Here is a 24,353-nt window from a genome sequence, read left to right as displayed (position 1 = left end):
TTGAACGATCTTGAATATTTATTTGTTTTCAAGTTATGTAAATTTGAAGATAATTTCATATTAATGTATCTGTATATGTATAAAATTAATTACTATTACATAAATGTCATGTCCTAAATGTTATTATAGCTAGCATAACTATTAATATTTATCTTCTGCGAAAATTTCAATCCTTGTATCTAATAACATATTGTTGATAATATATCTGAAAATTGATTTTCTGTAAAAGACGAAAAGTTTGACTTATTGTGCAAATGTATACCCATTTTTCTTAGTATTAGTCATTTATATTATATCATTCGTACATCGTTTATATGTTTGTAGAGGATGTTTGGTTGAGTTATTGTTTAAATGACGAGATAACTCGCTGTTGTAATCGTCAAATATATTTGAAAAATGATAAATAAATTAATACAGACGATAATCGCTCGTACTAACGGATTCGTTAAAGACAGTGTGTAATCGCTAATATAATCGTTGATAACTCGTTGGTAAGTGATAGATACTCGTTGATAATTCTAGCTTATGTGCCGCTACATGTTAATCATTTAAAGAACATCTCTTGTAATCGCTGAGAAAAATTAAAGAAAAAAATAACTGCTATTAAAGAAAAAAAAAAGGATCAATTGCATTAATAAAAATGGCAAATATCTTGAATAACATCTCAAATATTTCAAGATTGGTTGAAAGAATCTCGAGATTAAATTGCTCGGTTCTAATTTGTTAAAAATCTCGTCTAGAATTTTGATTTGCGTTCTGCGTTTGACGCGAGTCAATGTCGCGTGCATATCATAAAGCTACATGTCAATTCCTATCCGAGACGCATTGAACATGTTAAACTTCGTTTCACTTCTATATGAAATTTCAAATCGCTCACTTCCTTCCACGCGGTTAACCGTAGAACCGCGATAAAATTGATTTATTATTAACAATACGTTTCCATTCAATTATTGGAAATCCATATTTCTTTATCGAAATAAAGCGTACGATTTTTGAATGCACATTGCCGCGCACTTTATTCGATTAACTGTGAAACGAGATGCTTTACATACTATCACTATGATTTATTACCGCAACGGATTAGTGCTAAAAATAGTATCCGCTCTTCGTTCATTTTTGCACGATAAGCTGAATTCATAAAATAGATGTTACAACATCATTCGTCATCTTAGCGTGTTGACGTATTTTCTGATCTTCATTTCACGGTGTAGATGACTAACCAACGTGACAAGTACCGTGTGTATATAATCGGATTTATTCAGAGGAATTTATTGTTCCTACGCGTATGATTATTAAGAATAATGATTTTTTCTACGCATTGTTTGACGACTGAAAGCCGCAGCTGAGTAACAGCTGACAATGAAACATAGGTGCGACTACAGAGTCCTTGCGATTTCGTCTAATCTCTTTTCTCTAATCATGAACACTCTACATTGGCACCTATCCAAAAAAAAAAAAAAAAAAAAAAAAAAAGAAGAAGGAAGCAAAGTTCCATTCACTCGTACTAACATCGCAATTAACGTAAATAACGTAATTTAAAAAGCTCAGCGAAGCAATTGAAACTATTTAATAAAATAATTTTTAAAACAGAATACGTTTCTTTCGAGATTTTTCGACGCTTTCACGCAGCTCCACTTGCGTAAGGCAACTCCTTAACTATGCAAAATAAAAAAACATTCCTTAGATGAAATTTGTTAAATTTGATAACCCCTGTAGAGTATCGAAAAATTAATATGCCATCCCACAAAAAAGATGTCATCTCTAAGAATTTCACCCCTACAACGTCTTACAACCTACAATGTTAGCTCCTCTGCATCATTCAACATCTGAAAATTTCAATGTGATATTTGCAATGACCTCGAAGAGAACAGCTTCTAACACTTCATCTGCTCCACCCTGTACACTATCCACTCTGAGTTAACGAAGTTGAATTGACATAAAAATTAAAGCATTGTACTGTATTGTATTATATTTGTTTACTGTATTATTAGCTTTAGATGGAGCCTATACCTGTTACAATTTCTCGATTATTCTCGATTATTGTGCACCTTTGATACATTTTGCATAGTATACATAGTACACTAATACTTGGTATACTTGGTCTATTCCTTAAAGCTAAATCTTAACCCTTCGTTTGCAATCTTATTTTTATCACAGATTTTTGTAGGTTTTTGTGCTTTAAAAAAAAGCACCAAAAAAAATTTGTCTACGCTCTTCCAAGTTTCTAGAATATCATCCAATGTTGCTACATATTACCGTAGCTTTTTTTCAAACAAAGTAAAATTTAGATAAAAATATGGAAAGAATGAAAAATTGCTTCAAATTGCTGGTCGAAAACTATAGCTATGCAGTTTATTACATAGCTGGTATGTGTCTTTGATATTTCGTTCCTCTATTCATCCAAGCGGAAAGCTCTCAACTTTGTGCTTCCCTTTGCGAGGTTCGTCAGTTGCATATTTGTTTCTTGATTTTTATCGTTATTATCTCTGTCCTTTCCTTGTTTCTCAATGCGATTGATCCGGGTTCTATGTACATTGTGCCGTCGCTTACTATGTGTTCTCTATTTTCTGTTTCTCCAGTGTTGCATAATTGACATGCTACGCTTCCTTCTATTTTACATTTCACTACATGTTCCACCGTCGTTGTCCAACCTAATTTCTTTTTAGCTAATTTTCCCTGTGCAATGACTCTTTCTATCGACAATGGAATATTTCAAGTTAGGTAGTTTGTTGTTTCTATGGATGCTATAGCCTGAATTTTTTCGTCGACTCTCTGTATGGAAACTTCGTTGCTCCATTTTTGTCGTCTTCTCATAGTTTTTCTATGGTTTGCTGTGTGTATAAAAATTAAAGCAACCTTATTCGTTTCTTACAAAACACCGTAGATCCATCTACTACTACTACTAAATTACGAATTTTTATGCATTTAAAGGAGAAATTTAAAGATACGAAAATGCATAGAAAGCACGCAATACGCAAGGATATATAAAATGACGAATGTAGAAATAAATAAAAAATAAAATTAGATTTTTTTTCTTTAGATATCTTCGTGAAGATACGAATTTGAATAAATACAAAGTTTTGGAAGAAGAGATATACGATAAATGAATATAACCTTTGGTTACTATGAAAAATCGACGTCTGGAAATACGAGGATGAAAAATGTTAAATGACTAAAAGGATGACGATCAACTGGAGGCTTTAATAGTAATTGCGTCTGATATACGTTAAAGTATATGGGATGTGTATAAATTAAATCCGCATCATACAGCAGTTTGTTCTGTCAATTAAAACGTACAGGCGAAATTAAAAGTTGCATAAATTATCCACAAACCTACGAAACGTACTATTTAAATGTTCATTACGGGCAACGATAAAGAGAAAAGTTGTAAAAGACGACCTTCGTTATTTTCTTCGCCATTCCGACCATCCGCAATTTTTTTTTAACATTTTTTCGTCCAGCGAAATAATCCTAACTTCTGGAAAAAACTCAAGTCGTTTAGTCCAATTTTAAGAAAGTTTCTTGGTGTCTAAAGGGTGTCCAAATATTACTGTCATCGTCTGTTATCATTACAACGGTACATCTATAGTAATATGCAATGATACAGTAAAATTACTTCCCTTTTTAATTACCATAAAAACTAATTGGTAGAAATTCTTTTAAATTGGATTAAAATTATTTTGCAATGACGAAATTAAAATCTCCAGGTATCCTACGTTAATATGATGTTACGTTAAATAAGGAAGATTGTTGCACAACAGTAACTAAACTGCCACGGTTAATTTAAACAGTAGTATTTACATTCAAAATCGATGCATTAAATTTTATGACTTGTTTACACAAGGAGACGACTAGTGCTGGTTTTAATTATTAATTTACTATCAATTTACATATTTTGGAGTTACGTTAAATGAGAAAGATTATTGCAAAGCAGTAACGAAACTGCCACGGTTAATTTAAACAGTGGTACATTTAAAATCGATGCATTAAATTTTGTAATGACTTGTTGACATAAAGAGACGACTAGTGCTGGTTTTAATTATTAATTGACTATCAATTACAGCCATTATGAATCGACCAAAGCATGGAGATACTCGAAAACGGTGTAACACCAATGTATTTTGATTATGGATCGTTGTACAAGATTTTGGCAAATATCGATAATATTTCATACGTTTCAGAGACTCTGAATTCCCATACGTGTTTGATATAACTCTAAATGAATCTCTTTTTCAGATATAATTAATCCGTTATAGGCGAGACTTCTCAATTAACTTCATTAGCGAAAGTTCCATGCCAGGACAGATGTTGGATTTTCATAATAAGCGCTACCGGTTAATGTGTACAGCGTGGAAATAGTTAAATCACAGATTCATCATGCGTAACGTGATTTAGAAATTACGTGAAATTAAAGTTAGACGCCCGTTTACTGCCACGATAGATTATGTCAGTCGTGAGTGCTGTTGAAACAGGAATATGTTCGATTGGATTCAACATATTCTGAAACGTTTCAATTACGTATCGATTTTTGTGAACGATACTAAGTGTCTTATGCACGTGATCTTTGAAAAGTCGAATTTTCATTCGAATATTCTGTTCATTCTGTTACGTATGATATTTCATATATTTTCATTCAAGAGAATGTGTAGCATATTGAAACCGATCTACAAAAATTATGTTTGACATTATAGGAAGTTTGTTACAATTTTATAAGAATTTATAAACGTACATATATCGTACTATTACATTGAACCCTAGCAGAAAAATATAAACTACTTTTTACATCTATAAATTACTATTTATATACTAATTACTGATCGATAACAAGTGCTTCGTACTCTCTAAATTACGTTTAACAGTTATTTTATCGAATAAAATAACCGATCGCTACCATAATGTGACGATAAACCGCGAGTTTGTGTAACATGCGAAATGGAATAAAGGTAAATGTGGAACTGTAAACAATCGAAATTTGCTATTGGCCATCTCCGATAGAATCGAGAAATAATGTGCTAATGAGATCGATGACAAATAAAAGCATTTGCACAAAAGGATTACGCAGTAAAACTTCATTAAACTTCGTCCAAACAATTTGTAACAGAGGCAAATACTTTTATAACAAAACAAATGAGAAGGTTAAACCTCGTTAGAGGGCAAAAATTTTTTATCGATTTCTGTATTTGCCGATAGGTATAACTCGAATTTCCAGGTTTTAATACTTTCAAAAAAGTTATCCTTTCGGTAAAAAAATTATACGATGTTTCTCATAAAGTGTTAACATTTATATAGCGATTTATTAATTTTTCTGTTATTATCGATACGCATATCTAACAGAGTAAATTGAACAGTGACCTGTTAACATTTTTAGCCAATAAATAGATACACGGTTCTTCGAGAGAAAGGAAGATTGGGGATAATTTAATCCATTAAGGACGAAACAGCAAAGTAGTGCGTGGAAGTGGCGTAAAAGTTGCTCGAAGGAAAAATTGTTGAAAAACACGGATAAAGTAAGGCATAACGTTTCATCAAAACATGAAAACTCTATTAGTATAATAGACATCTTGTACAACCCCATCGCGCGAAAAACAGAATTAAAAAAGAAGATTCAATCCTGTACAGTGATTGAAAGATAATTGCAAACGAAATATTCAAATCACATTTCACACGTAATATCCGCTGAAAATCTTCGAATTTGAAGATATTTGAAAATTGGTGGAACGATTCGAAGAATATGTGACTCGTTTATTGGAGAAGTATAAACCACTAAATAAAGTAAAAACATGGAAAAATGTCTACAATTTGAAAGAAAGAACGTGTTATAAATATTTCAGAAAGATGTGCCATCCAAATGAAAAACGAGACAGTAACGAAAAATATTAAAAAATATTAAATATATCTTTGGAGTGGGGATAGATAAACGTCGATAATTTAAGAAACTTGTTAAACAAATCAGGAACGCAAAAAAATTTCTGTAATTAAAAATAATTATGTATCATAGTTTATCGCATTGCTACAAATACTTCAATTTCTTAAAAAAAAACAATAATATTTTTAGTGGAGGAAGAAGTAATGACAAATGTAATTGCAATTAATTTGCAATTCTTCTCTCACAATAATAAAACAGAATTGAAAAAACGAAACTCAATTATGTAATAAACAATTATAAATTCAAATTTAATTGTGTGATAAATAGTTGCAAATGAAGCGTTCGTTCGTTCAAGTTTGACAGTACTCGAACATTGGTAAGAAGATTGAAAAAATATCTTTTATGTTTGTAAATTTTACATACGCAGTCGTTCAAAAATATAATATTTAGACGCTTGCTCGTTTTTAATATAAGGTATGATAATAGGAAATATATTATAATTTAATAAAAAAGGAAAAAATATCCGTTCATAAGCGCGATGAAAAAAATTTAAAAAGTACAAAATTCAACAGCATGCAATTATGCTAAATACAATACAATGCAAATAAATACAATACAAATTCAAATACAGCACAATCTCTGTATTTGTTACTTTCTGTAAGAAAGAAGATACGTAAACAGCTTCTTCATAGCAACAATGTTTAATTTTACAAAAGATTTTCAACAAAGAGTTGTCCTATTTTCACGTAACACTAATATTCGAACACTTGTTCACGTTCGTCAATCTAGCGATTCTTGAAAACAATATGCGTTACGAAATAGATTTATTTCGTATAATTATTTAGTATAATTAACGGCAGAAGAGAAATTGACGCCAATATCTTTATATTGTACCAAGAAATTTAACACGCCGAGAAAAGGAAAGAATACTGGTTTTGATAAAAGATAATTTCGGATTTATCGTGGAAAAAAGGGTAGTGGTTATTATGAAATTGCTAAATTATTGTTATTAATCATAGAAATATTAGAAGAAAAGTAAAAGTCCACATGAAATTTAAGAAACAAAGACAATATCCTTTTCGTTAAAAAGGAATTATACAATTAATCATTACCATTAGGAAGAAATTGTTTACGTATTTTCGAGCTACAACATTCTCGTAGAATAAGCAACGCGATATTTAAATCACCCTTTTTTTATACGAAGCAACAAGCACAAAGATTGTACTGTGTCCGAATATTAACGCGATCAACTGTGCATCGACTTTCACGTAAAAACTTGAAATAAGAATAAATGCAAAAATTGATAGAAGCAATTATTCTGATCTTAATAAAAATTGGAAAGTTAAGAACCGTAAAGCTTAATTACAATTGCTAGACAGCTAGTTTTTACGCAAATTTATATTTCTATGAACGCAATCGAAGAAAAAGAACCAAAGGAAAAATTTGTCTCACTCGTTAGATGTCACGTTACAATCGATAACATATTTTGAATACTTTGCACACTTACTTTGCACATTACAGTGACTGAAAAAAGCATCTCTCCACCACTCTACTTATCGTTGCACTTTATACTTAATTAGATGCTATATAATAAATTCATGCAGCTATAATAAATTCTCTATCGTTTAGCGATATTTCCGTACGATCGGGAAAATTTGACGCTGCACGAGTGAAACAATAGAACCTAATAAAAAAGCGTTTCATTGCAAAAAAGGAATGCGCACTTACAGATACCTTTTCACTATGATACAGTCAGTCTAAGTACGCGTATTTTCCACATCCTCGTAACGTTAGATTTGTCATAAATACGTAAATATCTAGCGGTAGGTTGTTTCTATAATTGTAGCACGATTATACCGAAATGAAATGTTAATATGGAAATATCGCGTGGACGAGACGTCGACCATTTAACAGGTCAATTATCATCGAGCGGCTGTTAATTTCAGCATCGGGTCCTTAATCCTGATCGAAGAGGATCAAGGGTCATAGGGGAGGCGAGTGTGGAAACGGGCGAAGGGACAAATCGGTTTGTAGGGCCAACAGCTCCTCTCTATGGCAAGCCGTGTCGAGCGTAGTCGAGCCGAGCCGGCACGGTCGGCTATAAAAGCCCTCTCGCACCGAGCCCTCAACGTCACACGTCGTTAGCACTCTGCACGGTGAGGAACTCCTGCGTACCACCTGTTATCCCTGGAAGAAACAGTTCGGTTATCTTCCACCCGAATACAATCGTAATCGAGCTACGTTCCAGCAAACATCGTACACTATCGACTGTCTGCAAAGGATCGGAACTCGCTCTGTCAGGATCAAGCAAATCGATAAACGAAAATCTCCCCCGTAGCCGCTGTCGACTAAAACGCCTGTTTACTTCGAGTCGTTCCTTCGATTTTCTTCTTCTTCTTTTCCTGCTTCGTTGCCTCTGTCTCCGGCAGAAGATTTTTATCTGTGACAAGAGGACCTTGGACCCATCGGACAGGAATTGCACGATCGCTTTCTAATTTTCGAGGTAAGAGTTCAATTTTATCTTTCTCATATCCGCCTCTCTTTATCGTGCTCTCGGTTGGCGCTCGTTTTGGCGGGACAAGGACGGTGAAAATCGACAGACGCGATAGGAGAAGCGAGTGTTGTCGTTCGTTGCGGTTGCTAGTGTTTCGCGGTGGTTGCCTCGATAATCTCTATCTCGTCCTTCGCCGCGTTCGTTAGTCGGGTCCTCCAGCAATTACCACGTTACGAATATTACGCACGCCTTGCCGTGGGGTTGAAGATTACAGTACGATACGCGATCTCCAGATTAGTAGGAGATCACGGGCAAACGATACCATTCGAAGTTACGTTATTCTTACCGCGCGGTTAGGGTTAGATAGTGATTCGTTGGAACGGGGATTTGGAGGTGTCTCGCTCTACGGAACAGATAAGTGCGGCAATAAAGTGACAGATGCGGAAAATAAGAAGATTGATAAGACTGATTAGGGAATTAAAGAGATTGGAAAGTTATAGTTCGGCTGAACTGACAGAGAAGTGTTCGCGGGATACAGGCGTTTAATCCTTCTCGATGATAACGACATTGCAAAGAACGACGATCAATTATGCAGTTTCGAGTCGTGGCAAGTCAAGTAAATCGATAGCATGTAAGGTAAACGCAAGAGCAAAAGTATCGAAGGTATCGTGTTCCTCCCCTTCTTTTCTCTTCTTTTCCTTTTTTCTTCCGAATCGCTTCGTCGAAAACGCATTATTTTTGACCTTTGAGAATTTGCTTTGCTTCACTGTTGCTCGCGGCCAAGCTGTACGCTCAAACAGTGATTCATACACCGAAAACGTCACATTTCGTCACAATTTACGTATTAACGTAGCAATTCTTCAAACAAGCGAAGATCATGCGTACCGAAATAGTTCGACTATCCGTTTTCCGCATCTTACGAACGTTTCGCTTCTCTCGTACCTGTTAAGTTAACGTCAGAGGTTAACGATCAACCGTGCACCATTCGCGTGATATCGCGTTGCGTTGCGTGTTTGGAATAAACCATTCTTGCTGCAACGTGGGTAATACCGCGCACCGCCAACTCGTCACATTAATTAGCTCGTTCCTCCGCTGTCGAAATGGAATACGGAAGCCGAAAATGATCCACGGAAGGCCGCATTCGGCTCTTAATTTTCTCTTCTTAAACGTTTTCAGGAAATTCGTGAAACTGTTCGTTGAACGTGTACGTCGCGAAGTGAACGAAATGTGCTGTTCCATCCGTTAATCGTAGGAAACGGGTATGACTTTTCGCGTTCCTGCGATTTTCCAGGTTTCGCTTATTGATCGTTTAATTGTGTATTGAACGCGACACGAAGTAACACATTTGAGACTATGCTTTCTCTTATATTGGAAATTGGTACTGATTGGTATATTGGAACTGAAACTAATTGGAAAATAGGCTTTTTATTTTTCTGCTTTTACTATCGTTCGTTGTCGTTGTTAAATAAGCAGATCTTACGAGTATATTTTGATATGATTTATTTAGTTACTTTATACATTTTAATTTGTACTTACATATTTTAAAATAATATTGCACAAAAATAGTATTAAATATGTTATAAAGTGCATTGAAATACAAGTAAATATTACAAAATACATATGTTTCGACACTTTCGTATTTTAACGATTATTTTATTTTTTTGAATTTATGTTTTAATATAATTCATCACACATTTGGAACGATTTTTGCACGGCATATCTTAAAACGTGAAATGAATAATCCAATGTTGAAAACACCATGGAAATTGTTAAAGAATCGATGTATCATAGAAAATAACAGTAAAAAATGTTAGTCGTTCAATCAACGATAAAATTTTCTTCGTAATGCACGTAGGTTCGTGTTCGCAAATAAATATTCGATATATGTATGTCGACGGTTCATTATTCATTCTTAATTATGATGACAATTGTTGATAATTTTTAATGATTTGTATACTGTGAGAAAAATTACAGAATAGCGTGGCACAGTTGGTTTTGTATATTTTTACATAAATTTGTAGGCAGCTGTAGAATTTTTCTAAGAACAACAATAACGTTCGTACTCGAGTAACAAAAATTTCCTACAAGTTAATTAAATAGAAATATGATTTCACCACGTCGTGTTCGTTGTTCAAACTTATTTCCTACTATTTCTATGCAATCGGGAATAGAAACTGTTGCACAAACAACAAGAATTATAGTCATTCGAATTTCTATTTATTAATTCGACAGTATCGTAATTTTATTAAACTTTGTTATGGTTCTCAGTTTTTTTATTCATAAATTTTTCCATTGGCTTTTATTTATTTAGAAACTAGTATAATTTACGAACAAAGTAATTTATAAAAACTTAGTAATATCTATATTATTTTATACATAATTCATATCGACATTTTCTTTAACATTATATTTAAAGTCTCTAAAATTCTTTAGTCTCGTATGGCGAATTGAGAATACAAATTATTGTTAAATTGCCAATTTTTCTGGAAATTCGTATTTTTATAAAGTCTGGAAAATAAGTAAAAATTCTGTATCGTTCCCTAAATATTGTAACGAGAAATTTATTCTGGAATTTTTATATATTTTTACATTCAACGTATACTTTGCATATCATTGTGCATCTAACTTTATTATGAATACATAAAAATCTGTAGCCTAATTATTATACACGAAGCCCTCAGATTATCTTCGACACGGCGTAAATAAAATACATACTGCAAAACGATGAAAATCGATCACAGATAAGATTTTAAAAATAAGATCGCAAACAAGATAAACAATTTGCGCTACTAGAATAAAATAAAAAAGTACAAATGACATAGAATGACTAAAGTACACTTGTTAATATCAACAAAGTGAATCATTGCACCATAATATCCGAATTTTAGTACAGTTCTATTCCGTACAATTTAGTGCAGTTACTATTTTTGATGTTGTACAGTAACTCAAAGTATCCATACACACGTCGACATCCTTTATGAATGTATTACGTATATTATACGAAACATTTTGAAATTTTATTAATAAGCTACAACTATCATGATTATATTGTTTCGAAATTTTAAACGATTCTGAAAATGTACAAAAAAGAGTTCTGGAAAATTGCAAAAAATTGCAATTTTGCAAATCTGAAAAAATAGAAAAGTACAAGTATCTACATATATTTTTACAAAAGTATTCAACGAACACATATAGCAGAATTTTTTTATTGATATATTAATAATTGTTTCGAAACGTTTTGAAGTATCATTTGCAATATACGAAACATTTTGAAATATTATTTGCATTGTACGAAACATTTTGAAGTTTCATTAATGCTATAATGGCGACTATCGTGACTATATCGATCGAATTTTAAACGATTCTGTAAATATACAGGAAAGAGTTTTGGAAAATTGCAAGATATTTAGTACAAGTATTTACATATATTTTGCAGAGACCACACACACAAAAGTATTCGACGAACACATATGGCAGCACTTTTTTATTGATATATTAATAATTGTTTCTAAACGTTTTGAAATATTATTTGCATTGTACGAAACATTTTGAAGTTTCATTAATGCTATAATGACGACTATCGTGACTATATCGATCGAATTTTAAACGATTCTGAAAATGTATACGGCAGTTGTAAGATATTTGGAACAGATATACGTAGTGAAATATACGTTAAGAAGAAATGGGAATATAAAATTCCTAATTATTGATTGCAACAAGTGTACGACAGCGAAATTACATCAGTACTTGCATTTTGCAGAGATCACAAAACTGTTTAAATAGGTATATTAATAAACCTCGCGGTATTCAGTGCGATCATTTTTCACGCTTGTTGTGTACTTAAAGCGATTATTCACGCTGTACATCAATTTTGTACTAAATAACAAGCTCGTAATAAATATCTTGCAACTTGCGTATATACTTTCGGACTGGCTACAAGTTTTGCCAACATAATCGTGAAAGTCTCGTTACAGCGCTAATGAAATTTCAAAATTTTTTACATAACACGATATAAATATAAGAACGTTATAGTAAGCGCACGAATAATTTTGTTAGCCACCGTATGCGAGAAGCAACGTAAGACTTTCTAGAATATTTCAAATATCTCTATTTGCGTATTTCTTTCTATTTTGTAAATAATTTCTTATCGGTAAAGACAACTTATTTGTGACTTTTCTCTCTTTTCCTTTTTTCTTTTTTTTTTTTTTTGACCGAATAAATTTAATATCTGTCCCTGAACTTAAACGGGAATTAAATTTTTCAACGTGAAACGTTCTGTATTCTCATGTGTAATAAGTTTAGAGATTCTATCGCGATGTAAGACTACGTTTTGATAGTAATAGGTAATCAAAGGAAAGACGATTCGCCCAAGTAAATACAAGGATTGTATAAACCGTGTTTATCGTAAATAGTCGCGATTCCTTCTTTCTTTTCGCGATTGCATTTAGACTCGACGGGACTAGAGACCAGGCTGTGATTCCTGCGGGTATCGAGGATATTGGATTTCCTCCATATTGCACCGTGAAACTATTCGTGCCGCCTTCGTGCATTGCTTGACGCGTGTACGCAGCTCTGTTATTTTACGTTGATTCGTTGCCCCATTTAAATGTCAATTCAAAGATCTGTGACATACGGATGAATCTGAATGGCGAAATAAAAATATCACTTTTTCTGCATGAGTGGTCTTTCTATCGAGATACGACTTCGACGATGACGCCTCCCAAAAGTGGAAAAAGCGTGACTTTTATTTATTTTTTATTTTATTTTATTTTATTTTATTTATGTTTATACGGTTTTTGGTTTAGTATTAAAAATATGGTATAAAATGTTTTTCAAATAAGAAAATGCTTTTGCAAATGTTTATAACGAAACAGTTAACGATAGCTTTTAGGAAAACTCTTGGTTTAGTATAGGAAATATTGTGTGTAGGGACTATTTCGTACGTTTTATTTTTTTGTTTTTTAGATGGTCGCTTTTATAAATATTTAGAATAAGACAGTTAAAAATTGGATAAAAAGATGTAGTTCTCACTTTTTACGTCTACATGGCATGAAAAATATCGTATAACGTGGGATATTTCGTATATTTTTTTAAATGGATGCACGATTTTACAAATATTTCTAGAGACTTTTATTGGTGTTTTTATAAACATTTCTTCAAACATGAGTTAGTATGATCGTGTTAAGAAAATATCAGGAAAATAAGTTTATCACATTTCAACAGGTTATTGTTCGTGTTATCATAAATACATATCACCTTTAAACATCGAAGATTAATAATTTCTACTTGCTATTATTCTCAATTATTACTATGATACGATGAATCAATATGATAAAATTTCTCGTGAAAAATTGCAGATGAATCAAATTGCAATGGTCTTATTCTTCACAATCACCATAATTACGTTTAAAAGTGTATTATAATTAATTCATTTAATTAAAATAATTTAATCTGATCAAATAGATTTTTGAAAGGCAATACGCAATGATAAAACTGATCCTAAGAAATTAAATCTAAACCCTATAGGACTATGTTGCATACAAATATAACTGTTTACTATACATACATTTCTACAAATACATATTTGTGTACTGAAAGTACACAAACATTGCCATTATCGATAATATCTGAATATATGTAACGATACAGAAAATATTGATCGTTTCATTTCTACATTCCAACCGTGTACCGTTTCTTACAGTTATTAATTTATCATTAATTTCTACACTTTGGTTAAATTTACATGCTGCAAATCTACAGCGTCTGCCCAAAGTGTCCAGACATTTCTCACTAATTACGTGTCAGTAATTGATCCGTTATATATTTTCCTCGTCATTTCTCCATTAACTCTTTTATTGGGTTGGCAACTAAGTGATTGCGGAATTTGTCATTAGGTGGTAATGACAAAGAAATGACGAGGAAAATATGTAACCGATCAATTACTGACACATAATTAGTTAGAAATATCTGGGCACTTTGGGCATTAGGTGGTAATGACAAAATCCGCAATCACTTAGTTGTCAACCCAATATTTCTTTTTTCCCTATAAAACTACTATCGTAATCCATTGTCTGGAACTCTCAAAAGGCAATAATTTATGAAATGACATAACGTTATTCGTTTTAGATGATTTGTAAGGTTTTAGAACGCGGCCTATCATTATACCTTTCACTTTACTCGAGCGGATTAAAATAAAGCGTAGTACATTTGGTGCAAAACCTCCATTTTTATTACATCGCGTATACACCGTTAAACCAGGGATAAATGTCTCTTGTGTACTAAAATTGCTCTATTCAGGCAACAAAACGATCAACCAGATGGAATTTCTTACGTGTCAGAGCAGCAACGGCTACCTTATGTTATTTCTGTCGGTCATAAAAGCAAAGTTGAAAGAAAAGCGTTAAGGATTTACAAGGATCACGTATTCTTCTTTCATCCGTATCCCCTTGTTCCTCGTCCAAGGGATACGCATAACTATCGATCTGCTGGAACTCTTCATACGCCGCAACGAGTTCAAAACTCTTCGCGTTCAGAACTTCGCTAAATCTACCGTCAGCGACCATATGAAAAACAATTATCGTTCTCTTCCAATCTTCAAATTAAATTCGTCTCCTGGCTGGTTGAAGCTGGAACTTCAATTTCGAGGCTCCTGTTACGCTCGGATAGTTAAAAAACGAACGGAGGAGAAGCAGATGAAACGACGGAGTATTCGAGCGGAAAAACTTACGCTAAACTTGCACCGTGCGATTCGGAACGAGTAATTGGAAATTCAACTCTTACTTTCTGTTCGGCATAGTATGTCAACCGGGAGTTAAGAGATTCTTCGGACGAACGTAAAGGTAAAGATGGGGGCAAACTCGAGTTCTCTTCCCTCGAGGTGCGTCGTTGTGTCTTCTTCCTGGAAGCGCAGCGATATGGCTCTGGGGATCATTTCGATCTTGCAGTTCTGCTCGCGAATTACAAGCTTCCTTTCTTTGAACTTGATTGAAAGTTTTGAACGCGACGCGATGGGTCGGCCGTCTATATATAGACTATATATATTCCTATATATTCGTTTTAAGCCTCTCAGTGCAGCGTTTCCGGCGCCGCGCATCCGACCGGCTGATCGTTAATTCAATTTCTTTCGTATCTCAATCCGGTTGATCGCCGGCAATCGAGAACCCGTCGAAAGTTTCAAACGGTACGTCAGCCATCGATTTCCCATCGGAAACGCTTCTCGAGATCGGCTATAGAATATCGTCGATTGTTCCGTGTCGACAATGGCGAGCCGTTGACAGCTCTTGCTTTAACAAAATTATCGCCATCTGTATTGCCGTAAACTAGATTAAACGCTTTCGTTAATGTTGCGTCCTGGGTCAACGAGCTGTCGTTAAATTCGCACCGATCGTTCCGCTTGTAAGTACAGTGGCTGGAAAAAGTGCTCGCACCTGTTCTTACTTTTCGATGAATTTTTCCCCACCTGTCTGATGTATAAGCGTGGAACTGAACACTTAAAAGAGGTTTATACAGGCTGTTTCATAACACGTGGGACCAACGATATCGGGAGTGAGCAAGGAACACAAAAAAGAAAAGATGAAAAATGTTTGTGCGAATATGTGTCGTGTTTGACGTCGTTTCAAAGTTACAGACACTTTTGCGTTACAATAGTCCGACAACTTATATTCATTGAAAGTGTTCGAAATGACTAGAACATCATTCCATGTACAATTGAATTTTTGAAAAATTGCGAAATTCTTCGATACGACGATTGTAAAAGTCTGCACGCAGATCGTGGATAGTCGTTTGGAGCATCTTCCGTGAAGATAAGAAGTTGCGCGTTATCGAAACACAAAAGTGACCATAAGTTTGAAGCAGAGTCAGATAGGACGCGTATTTGCGATATGAATTTTGTCCATTGTTTTTGTATCGCCTGAAGCGGTTGCCACGTGTTATGAAATAGCCTGTACAAAGAGGAGAGACGCCGAGAAAGATTAATCGCGAGATGAAGATGAGCGGAAAGCATCCTTAAGCGAAATTTTGGGAGAATCAGGAGAAGCGATTAAAATGATTTTTATGAATGTTTCGAGACGGAAAGCAAATACTGGGGTCATGGGTGGGTATAAAAATAATTTTTAATCGTCTTCTAGCTAAACAAATTTAAGTTAAATTCGACTCGTGGTTTATTGATGTAAAAAAAAAAGAGGACAATTACAGCGGATTGACTAACATTAAGTGGCGTTTCTTCATCGTCAGATATAAATACTCTGTCCATGCTGAAAATCAGCTTCACCTTTGACCTCGGTGGACTGTATTTGACTTTTTTATCAGGCTCTACGTATACATATACGTATTTTCGTATTATCAAATTTTTGGAGCCACATGAAATGCATACACTAGCATCTAATGATATGGAATTTAATAAACTTGGACATAATTAGGTAATATGTGAATGTTATGATACGTTATAATATATAGATATTAAATATAATTATACGTTCGATTACTACATTAATCCTTTGGCTTCAAACGAGTCTGAGTTTGACTCGCCTGGATGACCATAATTTAAATAAATAATGGTAATAATTAATCTCAATTAAATCGCACATCAAGGGGTTGATATATGAAATGATATATGATATATGATATATGAATGATACATGAAATGTTACGGTAGAATATGTTATAATACAACATGTAGATACTTTTTCTAGCCACTGCAGTTCGCGTAAAATTAACGTACTAACAATTAACAAATTGTTGATTTCGGAAAAGAAGGATGGTATTTCAGTTCGATTTTTTCGATATTTTTTTTCATAATAGAATAAAGAAATTTTTTTGAACTTTCACGATGTCTTTTGGATGAAATATTTGTAGTTCCTCAGGTTTCGGTGGTATTTTTTATAACACGTGGCACTTCGTTCTGACATTTCGCAAACACAAAACACAGCATACTATCAAGAACTGTGAACAAAAGAATTTAGTTTCGATACTTCACTCAACTTTGTGTTAGTTTCCTAATAAACGTAATTGGCAATGTATTTACTTGTCAATGTATTATATATCACTTGCTATTGCACTATAACGATATTGCAATTTCTATATATATATAGCTAATATCGTTATATGCTGGTCCACGCATATTCATAATATCAAACAGATTTTATTCGTACGATACGTCATTCTGGTATTATCTTTGCAAGCTCCAGGTAATTGCGTGAAACTTCTCGCGTGATCTTTATCGCAAAAGCTAAAATAAAACAACTGTTTATGACAAGTTTGAGTAACGTATTGTAACGGCTATAATAAAGCTGTGCGGGATTTATGATAAGGGTGAAACGTGGAAGCATTAAAGGTACAGTTTGTGTTATTCAGTGAATTCAGAATGAAGAGAATTCTTTTCGCAGTTGTTTTAAATATGATACTTACAATAAACTGTATAAAAAAGAAATGTATAAAAAAAAAGAACGAAATATCTTCTCGTGCAACGTTTAAATTTTGCTTGAAAATATTCGTCATATTTATCCATTTACCTTTACCTTTCTTGTATATTCACCGGATTTTTGAAAATTAACACGCGTTCCTCTAGTTCTTTTTCGAACGTATCTTTTATTCCTTTGATTGGTATATTGTTCGATGAAATTTTAATTCCTTTGATGCAACAAGTACAGCACTGTGGTTTGGTTTTTCGTTTGCAGTAGGTTATAGCGAATATCGTGGAATAGCATTGCCACTATTGTTATTCGTATTGGGCTTTTTCGCTCTTTTTCATGCATTCTTGTGACTTTTTAAGTTACTTTACAGCGACAGTGGATCAACTTTCGAAAATTTCTCTTTTTCCTACTATCGTGCGCGAGCTCGCTTTAGCAAACACCATGTGCAATTTTTAGCGTAAACAAAGTGCAATATTTTTAATTGATCCGTAGCGCAAACGTAAAAAGTGTTCGTTAATCCAAACTGAAAAACAATTTCGATAGAAAGCATCAAAAATCGTGTCGAAAACAGAAATTTTTAAACACGCGTTATACGAAAATTTTTTTAAACTTCATTAGTATCGTGATCGCTATCGTGATTATATCAACAAAACTTGTGACAAATCGGAAAATATAAGCTTTAAAATATTTATCACAGAGATATCTACGCTTTTACATATTCAAAACGATTCATTTTTTATTTTCCTATACCATTCGTATACAATTTTTTACACGCTATTTGCGGCAAACGATTTACAATTTTTACGTACGTTTTCAGATTGGTTTCGAACTCTACCAATACGTGTAATCAGGATAACCATATCCGGTTATAGCGGCGATGAAGCTTGAAAAAATTTTACAAAACGCAAATAATATACTGATAAAAGTTTTTTAATAACTGTAGAAATTTAACTGTAGAAACACTAATAACATTTGGTGATATCTAACGATGTCAACAGTAACGAAGAATGTATCATCAAGTTGTAACATGAAAATTTAAAAATGTCAAAATATAAGTAATATACAGATTCCAAAATATCGCGGTAGAATCAATAACAAATATCGAAACGTTACGTGTAAATTAAAACGTAAAACTGGGATCCAAGTTAAATAGATTTTACACATTTATTTTGAAATTCTAACCAGTAAATAAAATACGAGACAATTAGACGGTTAATAATATAGGTTCCAGCGAACCTAAGTGAAAAATATAACAAAATGAAGCAGATGCAAGCGATACCGTACGTTAATATTATGCAATGATATCTAGTAACCGGTAGATCGTAAGAATCTACAGCGGTGTGGCTGTAGCAACGAAAGTATCAGGTTGTCCGAAAAGTGTCTTTTCTAGACACGTCTTTTACAACGATGCATTTTTATACAAACACCAAACCTAATCTGTCGAACGTTGTGATCTTTATTTTGATAAAACAAAATAGATCATACGTAATTCGATAAAATTATTATTTTATTGTTATTATTAAAATTGTTAAATTATTAAAATTAATTATTAAAATTATTATTATATAAAATTATCATTATTAAAACAGAAAATATTGTGCATCCATTATTTCCTTATAAAACGAAAGAAACTTTTCGGACGACCTAATAGAAAAGATCAATGCAGTTTGAAAAAATAATATCATTAATAAGGGTAATTATTCTATAAAACTCTATCAATCGGTATCGTATTACAAACGAGAAAATGACGGTTTCCAGATAAATATATATAAATTTAATATCGGCGATAATAAAGCAAGGGCTTTTAAGGGCAAGCCGCCACTGCTAGTAACATTATTACCAATAACAACCGATATCCAGTGACACCAGCTAACATTATAACCGATAATAACGTATTATCGAGCTTTAGCGTTCAAAATATTAGAATACGAATAATAATAATATCCACGAACATGAAAATATAAATGGTACAAAAAACAAAAAAAAAAAAGAAATCCAGAAATAGCAAAACATGAACAAACATGGGAACGTTGCATGTAAGTCAAAGCGCGAAGCTACGCTGAAAATCAAACAGGTTTCAACGATTCTGGAATTGTAGCTCGCAAATAGAGTACGAAACGACCAGACGATTAATAATTTAGGCGATACGCGTGTAGCGCGCGCCGGGAACAGCCAGACAGAAGAGAGAAATGTTATCGAGCTACCGGTTATTATGCGTAATAATGGAATAGGAATAGCCATGTTACGATCGGCTAACTGGTTCTCGAGATAGGCCGGTAATTAGTCTTGCGAGAGGCGGTCGTGCGCTCCGTGTCTCGGAATTTATCATTACGTAGGACATGTAAAGTATAAATCACGCAGCGTGTCTGCAGACTCGCGTTCAACGAGCAGAGAAAGAATCGCGACGACAACGATCGTCGATAAATCCGCGTAAAATTAGAAGCAATTACGCGGCTACTGGTAAAAATCGCTCGGTTATCGCGGTGACCGGCGCCAAAGAGCTGAAATCGTTATCGCGGCGTTCGTCGTGGAAACGCACTTGATCGCCGCGGCTCGTTGTAATTTTCAGTCGCGGCATTGCTCTCTGCGATAAAACCGTGCAGTTCAATACGAAACGACAACTATGATTGAAGGTCGGGACAGCAGCTCTCGATAACGAGTTGAAGAACTCGGAAAAAGAAAGATTACTGCGTGCCACGTGACTGGGTCAACGTTTCGCGCCTGGTGTCGAGAAGAAATTGGGCCGCGATATTCGAGCCGCTTTTATTTGTGGATTCGGTCAACCAGACGGAACAAAGAGTAGAGGAAATTGATGAAATGACAGTGGCTCGTGAACGTATTCGAATGCTTATCGCAGTAGTTTTTATTATATTTTATGTATTATCATATTTACGTGCGTTATACGAAACGTTTTGAAATGTTATTTTCTGTGCCAGTACTTTTGTCAGCCACAGCATCTGCTAGATATGTTCATGTAATCGGAAATAAATTTTTATCGAGGTTGCAAATGCTCGAAATACTGGGAAAATATTTCCTCTACAATGGAACCTTGATTAATGGGAGGATCGATTATCGGAATGTTGATTAGTGGGAAAATTAAGAATAAGTGTGTGTAAGAAAGAGAAAAATGAGAGTAGAAATGAACAGAAATCGTTAAATCCTTATTCAAAAACCTGTCGTTCCTGTGTGTCTAATATTAATATTTGTAAAATAGTCAGAAAAAAGTAAAGGATATTTTTCGAATGAAAAAAATGGGAACTATGAGAACAAAGTTTCAAAGAATGCGTGATGATTAGCTCGGGCAATCAAGTTTCTGCCGTACCTCGGTTGAGCGCTATACTGCACTCTAATCAATCATTAATCAAAGAAACAGTGTAAACAAAATATTACGTGGTTCCTCCTGCATAATTAAACTTCATCTATCAGTAGCGATCTTACACGATGGAAAGAAAGTTGGTAGTGACATTGAAAAAATTCTGCAGGTAAATTTTGTAGATTAAGAGTCATCCAGTTATCCTATTTAACGTAAAATTGTATAATTATTAAAAAATGTATAAAAAAGATCTATAATCTACGATCTATCATTTGTCAATTAATTAATTTTTATTGCTAGACTGCGGATACTTACGGAAATTTGTATCTTTCGGAATATATAATAATACAAAAAATTGAACTTAGAAATTGGTTTGCTTATTGCATAAATATTACAAGTAGTTTGGATATTTTGTATAAATATTTTGACGTATTATACGCATTTCTACGTGTTCAAATTTCCTTTCATTTAAATGCATAAAAGTCTGCAATCTAATTACGTCTTAGTAAATTATCATACAAGAGAACCCTGAAATACTTGCTCTAATAAATCCAGAAAGCGACACATTAAAACAACTGCCAGATGACTAAATTCCTTTAGAATTTAGTGCTTATCTTTCAACTGCGTAAATTTAAATCCAGCTTTTATTGTAAATTATGCAAAGTAACGAGTAGATCTCGTTACAATGCAGAGTACTAAATGAATTATTCATCGGACGTTATCAAATACTTTCTGAAGAATTAAGATCTCCTTGAGGATTCGTTGCTTAAAATCGTAAAGGGTGCGAACAATTTCCCTCAAAAATTCCCCTGCCCCTTTTAGCCAAGCAGCCTTCACAAAAGCGATAACGACAGGGAAAAGAGGCGGTAGAAAGTGGCAGCGCATTCAAACGAAGATTCGAATTTATTCTTATCGAACACTGAAAGCTATTTAATGATCGTACACGAGTCGAGATCGCGCGATTACCACGTGAACTCCATTTCCGATTACGTAGGAACGCATCGAAATTGCGAGGAAATTTTTTCGTGCTCGACTACACCTGGCTACGCTTTTAGCTACCTGCAATTACTTTCGGTATCTGTTCGGCGCACAAGCGCAACTTTTCATTTCGTAATGTATCTTTGAACGTAGAAAGTGGTTGGCGCAATAATAGCAGCGTCGTCGGGGTTAACTTCACTATTTATTGGTGTGTCAATGTGTACGCTGGTATTCGTAAATATTAGGACACCCCTTGGTTCCATAAGGTTCGATAATAAATTGAAGGGCTCGCAAGGAAAATCACTTTTCCTCGTGTTTGCCTCTCTTCAGAAAAACGAAAGAATACTCCGGCATTTCTAATTTCCTCTTGATACGCTCCAATTTTTCTAAGTGATCGTTGAAACTTCGTTCGAACAATTCCACGATTTCAGAGCGGTCTTGCATTTCTAGCGTAGCGAACAATTTTCGATACTGAATTAATGTTATTTTTTGTATTTGTTTACTTTTGTAAACAATTTGATTTTATTAGGAATTATCTTGTAATACACAATAGGTAGCCAAATATGGAACACTGACATTAGGTACGATATGGAAACGAACAAAAAGTAGCTTTATCGTTCTTATCGATTAAGACACTGTGGCTATAAAATCACATTTCTAAGGAATTAATTAAATAAATAGCCACTTGCAATAATCTATGTGCAAGTGTCAAACTCTGCACTAGCACATTTGTCATGTGTTCAGAATCCGCATATTAGTAACTTGAGCCATATTTCTACACGAGTGTATTGCGGAAAAAAGTTTTTAACGAAATAAACGGTTGTCAGAGTAAATGACAGCCTATAATCGTTTAACTGATATTTGTTTGTCAGGTTTACAAAAAATGGCATCATTTCATATTTGCTCATTTTCCTCTGCATTCTATATGATTCTTGTATATGTATCTGTAAATTCCTGATTCTTGAATATAAATCATGAAAAAGTTTAGTAAATTCTTTTATCTCGATATTTATATCTTCATGATTTATAACTTTTCTACGATGTAATGATACGATATTACTATGTCGTATGAATGTTGAGACTGATATAGAATAATATGATATTATTCCCATAAACGATGAAGTCACAGAGATCAGGATAAAAGTATTTATTACAAATTTTTTCGTAATAAGTTAAGATATAGACCATTGTTTTATAATATCGATTACTCGTTATCGTTTAAAAAGCAAGAAAATCTGACATGGAAAATTAAAAACAAATTGGTCAGCAGCTCATCAATTAATTTAGTTCTACCGCGATTCTCGAATTTTTATATCTTCATCCTGCTCTCGTTTTGGTAAACAAAATTTTTCACACTTTCTTTAAATATTTTTTAATGTTTTTTTCAATTTAATGAAAAATGAACAAAACGCATCGATATTTTAGCACTAAATTATCAAGTCAGAAATCAACTATTCTTGAATTGATCGAACGCTGATTTTTCATTTACGAAGAATGACAATCCAAAGATTTGTAAAAGCTATTTGCAAGAGTTACAAGAGGAATGTTATAAGTTAGAGATCATGTCGACTGAATCTAAATCGAAATTCGTGTAAACAAGAAATTTAGAATTAAACAACAACAAATATAATAAGAATATTAATAATACCTTTCGCATAATTATCTACTATCTGATGATATTAACGAATCGACAAGTGACAAGTTATAATAGACAAGCGTAACGCCACTGTATCTCACATGTTTGCGCTCATTTTTTCCAACTTTCCCATCACGCGTCCGATAAATGCCAAGAAACGTCTTTTGTTCCTCAAGAGACGGTCGAGTAATAAATTTTCGTTCGCAAGAAGGTGCAAAACTGAGCATTTTTTCAGCATCCTAATCTCAGTAATATAACACCAGTTAAATCGTGCGAGTCAAGCCAAACGATAAAATTTTACTTGACATTTTCTTCTTGCTTCCACATGCGAAATAACGCGTTTACTTCACTACTTTGCAAACTCAATTTTCTGAAAGATGAAGTTTCTAAGGCAATTTCGATTTTCGTTCTAGTCGCAATATTTTCCTCGCCCACGCTAGTTTTTCAAGACAGGTCGGTACACCGCGTTAATATTAGCCCGTACACGTCGCTACGTTCGCATCAATTCCGTGCGTAGCAACTTGTAATTCCCGCGTGTACCTTGCAAGACGTGTTTATGAATTTTCCATGTAAAAGCCATACATTTAGACGCTTTTACAAGTGCACAGTTCCGCGTCTCGGGTGCATGCAAATAACGCGACCGAAGGAATATTTCA

General features: G+C 33.8%; 1 protein-coding gene across 2 annotated transcripts in view; it reads left to right on the top strand.

The window, feature by feature from the left end:
• Positions 1 to 7,978: 7,978 nt before the first annotated feature.
• LOC126928333 (diuretic hormone 44) overlaps positions 7,979 to 24,353 on the top strand; it is a 76,030-nt gene continuing 59,655 nt past the window's right edge. The window contains exon 1 of one of the 2 annotated variants that reach the window (XM_050744128.1): positions 7,979 to 8,369. Coding sequence is in view for 1 of the 2 variants with exons in the window: in XM_050744124.1 (XP_050600081.1) it covers positions 8,916 to 8,996 (81 nt within the window). In the remaining variant the exon portion in view is untranslated. Of the gene's footprint in view, positions 8,370 to 8,873; positions 8,997 to 24,353 lie in introns of those variants that run through there. The other variant, XM_050744124.1, reaches the window with a different exon arrangement.

The sequence above is a fragment of the Bombus affinis genome, chromosome 2 (assembly GCF_024516045.1).
Source record: "Bombus affinis isolate iyBomAffi1 chromosome 2, iyBomAffi1.2, whole genome shotgun sequence".
In the NCBI taxonomy this organism is placed as follows: Eukaryota; Metazoa; Arthropoda; class Insecta; order Hymenoptera; family Apidae; genus Bombus; species Bombus affinis.
Note: the sequence above shows the minus strand (reverse complement) of the source record. Positions and strands in the feature narration are given on the sequence as shown.